We start from the raw sequence: 7,483 nt of genomic DNA on the forward strand, positions 1-7,483 counted from the left end.
AGCGTCGTGATACCGATTATCCTGATTGCCATTGTTAGGGTTAGTCAACCCAGGATAGGTCTGGGTAAACCAGGAAAGGTTGATCTCGCTTCGTGATACAGGCCCCTGGAGAGGATGACCAAATAAAGAAATTCAGGAGACTATGATGTCAAGTAGAAAAACTTGTTGGAAACAGAGTGTTCAGAGGGAAACCTGAGGTTTTTGCTCCCAGGCATTACCTCTACACGTCTTTACCTCATTATTTGAAACTTTGGTCACGTTTGATGTCAAAATCCATCCTAATAATACGAAATATAAAAAACAAAATATAGAGATGCATAATAGGTCCCATTTAAAGGCCAGATAATTCCAGAACTGTCAAGTGCAATCTTAAGTAAAGGTCCACATCTCACAGTTCTCCACAGCGTATTAAACGACAGTAAGATGGTCTGGAAGAATTTAGCTAATTGACCTCAAGTGAAGTTTTATTTATTTTTATTTTTTTCATTCTTTTTGGTTAAACTACCAAATTGAGCCTTTCATGCTCAACAATATCACACAGTTGTGTAGATCTGAACCATTCTGGTCTATTGACTAATGCTGAGTAAGGTTTCATACTAGAGCTGGATTTTACTCATTTGTGTTAACAGGTCAATCTGACAAATGTCATTGTGGTTTGGATGAAGTTTTCCTTGCTTGTGAGACATTTCTACAGTTCAGACTTTTAAAAGATAGCCAACCGCTCTGCTTTGTTGTGACCATGATGATTTTCTTTTTTTTTTATTTCATTGTAACCAATTAAGGCATGTGTCTGTGTTTTTGCTCTTCCCACCAGCTGCCCTGCACAGACATCACAGAGAGTGGAGAGGAGATCACTCTGCCATACATAGTAGGTATGGAAACTGTTCGTCTCAACTTTAATGTGTTGAAGTGGTCAACAGGATTCACACTGCTCATGGAATTTCAGCTGTGGTTTTCCAGACTGCTTAAATTAAGGGATATAATCTCTTGAGGAAATTTGGCTTTTGATCAAAATTTTGTTTATTGCAGTCATTTGACAGACATATATCAGATACTGTCTTCCTTGACACGTAACTGCAGTAAGCGTAACTGTAAAGGAAACCAGACAAACAACAGGAACAAAACCAGGAAACTGGATTCTCTCCATCTTATACATGTTAGATTGGTACAATGGTGGGCTTGTGTCCATAAATATCCAGACTTTTGCCCATTGGCCTTGTTTTCTTTCCTTCCCGTGTTGACACCAGGTATCCAAAGCCCCAGCCAGATGGAGCTGCTGGCCAAGCATAACCCGAGCAGGCCCGTGTTTGTAGAAGGCCCCTTCCCTCTGTGGCTGAGGAAGACGTGTGTGTACTACTACATCCTCAGAGCTGACCCAATACCGGCTGAGGAAAAGGTGGGCAAACCCTCTGCTATTATCTGATATTAAATACTGTTAAGGTATACTATGCAGGAATTGTCAGTTACTGTTTGTAAACAGATCATTCAAACCTCGCCCCTCCCCTCTATACTGCTTGTATGTACACTGCAAGCTACTGTATTATTGTAGAAACATTACACTTGTGATAGAAAAGCTAACTAAGCTAACCGACAGCACCTATGCGTCCCCATCTTCTCCTTCAGTGCTCGCCAGCAGAAGTTAAAGTTAAGGCCAACCCCAGGTTCACCTTCCTGTTGATAAAACCTTTGTCCGCTTGGTATTACGCCTTACTATATTTTCTTTATTTTGGTGCTGTTTTTGCAATTTTCACAGCTTCTTTTGGACTTGCATGTGTGCTGCTACTTGGTTGGTACGTTTTACGTAGTTCCAACCTCACCTGCGCTGATGATTGAGAGGAATTGCTTCTGTATGAGTCTTTTTTTTTTTAAGTCTACTATCCCAGTAGATAAGAAGTTTCTGAAAAACTCAGACCAGCCCGTCTAGCACCAACAACCATGCCACGTTCCAAGTCACTTAAATCACCTTTCTTCCCCACTCTGATGCTCGGTTTGAACTTCAGCAGGTGGTCTTGACCATGTCTACATGCCTAAATGCATTGAGTTGCTGCCATGTGATTGGCTGATTAGCTATTTGTGTTAACAAGCAGTTGAACAGGTGTACCTACGCGAGTGGCCAGTGAGTGTATAATGCAGCCTGTTTCGCGGCTGCCGGCTGCAATCTCACTCACTGGATCAGTTTCAATAATGTTGTTCCTATTAGTCACTTAGCAGTTACCCTCTAATAAGACAAAAGGGCATAGTTTCATTCTGTTGTTTGATCAGGTCAGTGAACTTCAACTGTCTAGTTGGAGAAGTTAACAGAAATGATAGAAACAGACAGCTGGAGATAGGTGCATTGAGAGTGCTTTCCTCTTGAAAACATTCAAAGATAGCATTGAGCTCATCAGGCTGTATGTATGTATGTATGTATGTATGTCCCCGCCACAGGTCGAGGAGCCCTATGATCCAGAGAGGTGTTTGGACTATCCTCTACAGCTAGACCTGGATTTGGACGTGGACCTCGGAGATGACGAGAGCTTCGATGTGGAAGACTGTAAGACACTGAAGATATCAGACTGATTCTTTTGTTTGTCCCTTATTTTTGACCTCCAGTATGAAAGCATATTGAACCTCATATTGAGTGTGTAATGCAGCTGTTGTGTGTCTTGTATCCAGTGGATGAGGGTCCAGTCTTTGCCATGTGTATGACCAGCCAGGGAGACCAGGCCGTCCTCAACCAATGGATCTCTGGCCTCCAGGAGAACAATCCCATCTTGGGTCAGGTCCCCACTCTGTTCCGCCTGGACGCCAGGCCCAAGCAGCTGCAGGCTGCGGCTGACACAGAGTCAGCTCACCACCACAAGACAGAGCCAGAGAGCCAGAGAGAGGAGAGACAGCCTGAAGAAGAACCTGAAGTAACAGTGGAGGAAGAGCCGAGGAGAAGTCAGAGGATGAAATAGTGAACTGCTGTGTGGTAAAGACTGACAGAGAAATAATGACATCCTGTATAAGTCTAATTTTCTAATTTATAGGTATATGTCCATGCTGGGTAGGGGCTGGACTAGTAGGAGCTAATGGTTCATTTCAACTAGGGAACACACCACCTGAGCAAAACCTACAGAGGACTCATTATGCTGGTAATGATCAGTAATAAATTAAATGGAAAAAACTGTGTGTTTCCTCATTTTAGTCTCTGCCAAAGGTTGCTGAGTCTCTACATTTGAAACTATCTTAAGAAGACCGGGTGCCAGAACCCAAAATAAATCTGCAGCCTTGTAAGATGATTTACAAGATTTAAAAAAAAAAAAAACCCCAAAAAGAATACATTTCTACCACACACTTTTCATGCTTTCCTCACACATCTGCTTTACTTCCTAGTAAATCAAGTTATAACTTTTGCTAATTGCTTTGTTTTGGGGATTTACAACCCAAAATGGTTTCAAAACAAAGAGTATGAAAATCAAAAGGTGAGGTCTCAGTACCTACGTCCATTACTTTATACAGTCTATACTGTTTGCTAAGCAGGCAGAGTCTAATAAAATATATTTTGTTGCATTATGGGAAATGTAGTGTTAAGGGTTTTTGGCACTGACCCATAGAGAGGATTATAAATCAGAATATCTTGGCCCTTTTTGCTTCAGATATAGTACTAAATCACTAGGATATTCATTCAAGGTATTAAATTTAAAATAAGTGGTGTGCAAAAGTTTGGGCACCCCTGGTCAGAATTTGGTTTACAGTGAATAGTTAAGTAAGTAGATGATCAAGTGATCTCCAAAAGGCATTAGGGTGACACATATCTTCAATATTTAAAGCAGAATTACTTTTTAATTTCAATCTTTTATAGTTTCAAAATAGCAAAAGGAAAAGGGCCTGGAGCAAAAGTTTGGGCAGTGCTTAGTAGTGTCCCCTTTGGCAAGTATCGCGGCTTCTAAACACTTTATGTATCCAGCTAAGAGTCTTTCAGTTCTTGTTTGGGGGATTTTCACCCATTCTTCCTGCAAACAGCTTCTAGATCTGTGAGATTGTTGGACCATCTTGTATGCACTGCTATTTTGAAGTCTATCCACATATTTAAAATGATATTTAGGTCGGGGGACTGTGAGGGCCATGGCAAAACCCTCAGCTTGCTCTTCTTGAGGTAGTCCATTGTGGATTTCGAGGTGTGTTTCGGATCATCGTCCTGTTGTAGAAGCCACAAGCCCAAAGCGTGATTGATCCAACCCACCATTTAACAGTTGGACAGGTGTTCTTTTCATGAAATTCTGCATCATTTATTCTCAGAACATAGCTTACAAAAAGTTCTATTTTAACTTCATCAGTCCTAGTAAGGGCTTGTTTCCAAAAAGCATCAGGCTTGTTCAGATGTTCCTTTGTAAACGTCTGACGCTGAATTTTGTGGTGAGGACACAGGAAAGGTTTTCTTCTGATGACTCTTCCATGAAGGTCATATTTGTACAGGTGTCTCTGCACAATAGAACAGTGCACCACCACTCCTGAGTCTGATAAATCTTCCTGCAGGTCTTTTGCAGTCAAATGGTGGTTTTTATTTGCTTTTCTAACAATCCTATACGAGCAGCTCTCTCTGAAAGTTTTCTTGGTCTTCCAGACCTCAACTTGACCTCCACAGTTACTGTTAACTGCCATTTATTAATTACATTACAAACTGAGGGAACAGCTACCTACAAACAATTTGCTATCTTCATAGAGTCGTCTCCTGCTTTGTGGGCATCAGTTATTTTAGTTTTCAGAGTGCTAGGCAGCTGTTCAGAGGAGCCCATGGCTGCTGATTGTTGGGACAAGGTTTCAGGAGTCAGAGTATTTATAAAGCTTTGAAATTGAAGACAGATCTCACGGAATAAGCCCAAAGGTAGAAAAGGTTTATTACTGAAAAGGCATTTAAACATTCCCTTTGAACTGGTAAACAAGTCATCAAGTCAGAATTACATTCTCAGAAGGTAAAATAGCTTAGTCACTTCCAGCTATTTACACCTCGTTGCAGCTGTGCAGGCATTTTCTCCAAGCATGATCAACCTGTACAGCTTTGTGCTCAAACAGAACATTATTTCAGCATTTTACTCTTAATAATGAAAATCATACAAAAACATGGGAATGCATTCCAGAGATCATATCTGATATACAACTGTTCATCCTTTAACTACTCATGCAGGAAAGCCTTTGGATCCTCAATACTCACAAATGAGAAATGTTTCTAACATGGAACTCTCTACAGATATGAATAATGCACCATCAATAATCCTTATATAGAAGGAAATTCAATAAATAATGAATAAAATAGCTCAAAAAATGGTGAAACAGCACAGTCAAAGTAACATTTGGCATCTCATAACCACTATAGTATTTACAGTGCAGAGGGTTGGTTGGATGTTTGACGTCACATGGTGAAGCTGATATGAACTGCAGGAGGTTTTTACACAGCTGAGAAGGTTGTAAAAAAGTTGCAAAAAGCTGTCATCCAGGAACACGAGTAAGGTCCAGGGTTTGAAGAACAGCATGGTGCAGTATCTCATACAAAATCATGTGGAACACTTCCAGACACCCATGCAAAAATCCAACAGTAGCTAACAAGGAACTAGAACAATCTCGGACCTGAATGTAAGCCTGCAGGAAGTGCAGACCAAACTTGATACAAAACTGATAGCAACGGTCAGCTTGAGCAAATTAACTTAAATATAAAGTGTTTCACTCTTGTGCTGTGTTTATATATCACAGTTTCTTTTCTGATAGCTGGCTGATACAGGGAGGTTAGGTCTAAATTTACTGGTTAATTTACTGTAAGTTAGATATCAATGTGTGAGTGCTGTTCGGCTCTGATGTGATTCAGCTATGGAAACACATTGATCAAAACCTGACATTTTAATGACTTAAACCCATATATTTGTTTGTTGAACAGTTCAACAATGTTCGATATACACCGATCAGCCAAAACAATAAAACCACTGACAGGTGAAGTGAACAACATTGATCATCTTGTTACAGTGCAATGCTCTGTTGGGAAACCTTGGGCTCTGACATTCACGTGGATGCCACCTGACACGCTCCCCCCACCTAAACACCAGTACAGACCAGGTACCCCCCCCCCCCTCATGGCAACAGCACTCCTCAGTAACAGTGGCACCCCCAACAGGACAATATGCCATGCCACACCACAAAAACGGCTCAGGAATGGTCCGAGGAATGAGATCCAAATTCCTTGGATCCCGATCTGATCAAACATCTGTAAGATGTGCTGGTACCCCAGCTCACAACCCACAGTACTCAAAAGATCTGAAAGTAACGCCCTGATGCCAGGCACCAAAGGCCACCTTCAAGAGGTACTGTGTCCATGTCTTGACAGGTCAGAGCCAAGTCCAGTCCAAGGAGGACCCACCATGGATAAGGGGTACCTCTGGAGTACCAGCATGTCCCTCAGATGTTTGATCAGATTGGGATCTGGGGTATTCGAAGGCCAAGTGAATGCCTTGAGCTCTTTGTCCCATTCCTGGGGCCATTCCTGAGCAGTTTTTGTGGCTTGGCACGATGCACTGTCCTGCTGAGGGGGTCACTGCCATCGACCATTGCTGTTGCCATGTGGGGGTTTACTTGGTCTGCAACAGTGTTTGGGTGGGTGGAGCACATCAAGTAGCATCCACATGAATGCCAGGACTCAAGGTTTCCCAGCAGAACATTGCACTGTAACAAGATGATCAATGTCATTCACTTCACACCCACCAGTGGTTTTAATGTTTTGGCTGATAGATGTACATTAATTCTCAATTTGAAAGCAGTGATGTGTCCCACAGTTTTCTTCTCACGGAATAAGGTAAGTAATAAAACCCACTCTTGTAGTTCACAGAGTAGCGTGGTCACCAAGCCTCTTCCAAATATTTAGAAAAGAAGCACAATTTTTTCACAATTTTGCTGTAACTTTCGGGTGTGACCAGACCTTAACTCTGTGATTTAGTTACAGTTACTTTTGCAAACCTTACAGAAAATATGAAAACATTAGCCCTATTTTTCACCTGTTATTCATCAAAAGGTTTGAAATCAAGGGAGGGTTGATCAATACCAAAGTATCGACACTACAGATACTAGGTTTTGTTTTGAAGACTGATCCTAGCATCAACAGAATTGATAAATAAAGGTTTGGTCTCTTACTTCTTTGTTTTACACATTTGAATTTCAATAGTATAATTGGTTGTTGTGAACACATGTAGTGCGTGTACTCTTTGCTTCTCCACTGCTGCTATCTTGTTGTGTGCACTTAAACAATACTTGCAACGCACCGCTGCACACACAGCAGCACACACCCCGACTAGCTTATCTGACACGACTGCAGTGATGGCTGAACGAAAGAGGAAAAAAAAAACATGAGAAAGAGAACTTGGAGCTGCAAAGAAGAGAGGGGGAGGGAAATGTCTCAGCATCCAGACCTCTGACGTGGAGACAGAGTTCACTGGAAGAGTCTGCTCAGAGAGCCTCAGGCAGGGAATATTTGGGTATA

At 41.6% G+C, this 7,483-nt stretch overlaps 1 protein-coding gene across 1 annotated transcript in view; it reads left to right on the plus strand.

Annotated features, from left to right (window-relative positions):
- ecsit (ECSIT signaling integrator) overlaps nucleotides 1-3,157 on the plus strand; it is an 8,644-nt gene extending 5,487 nt beyond the window's left edge. Inside the window, exons 5-8 of the mRNA XM_050066930.1 lie at nucleotides 815-872; nucleotides 1,248-1,396; nucleotides 2,428-2,533; nucleotides 2,656-3,157. Of these exons, the coding sequence (XP_049922887.1) occupies nucleotides 815-872; nucleotides 1,248-1,396; nucleotides 2,428-2,533; nucleotides 2,656-2,939 (597 nt within the window). The 3' untranslated portion in view covers nucleotides 2,940-3,157. The remainder of the gene's footprint in view (nucleotides 1-814; nucleotides 873-1,247; nucleotides 1,397-2,427; nucleotides 2,534-2,655) is intronic.
- The last annotated feature ends 4,326 nt before the right edge of the window (nucleotides 3,158-7,483 follow it).

The sequence above is a fragment of the Epinephelus moara genome, chromosome 17 (genome assembly GCF_006386435.1).
Source record: "Epinephelus moara isolate mb chromosome 17, YSFRI_EMoa_1.0, whole genome shotgun sequence".
Classification (NCBI taxonomy): Eukaryota; Metazoa; Chordata; class Actinopteri; order Perciformes; family Serranidae; genus Epinephelus; species Epinephelus moara.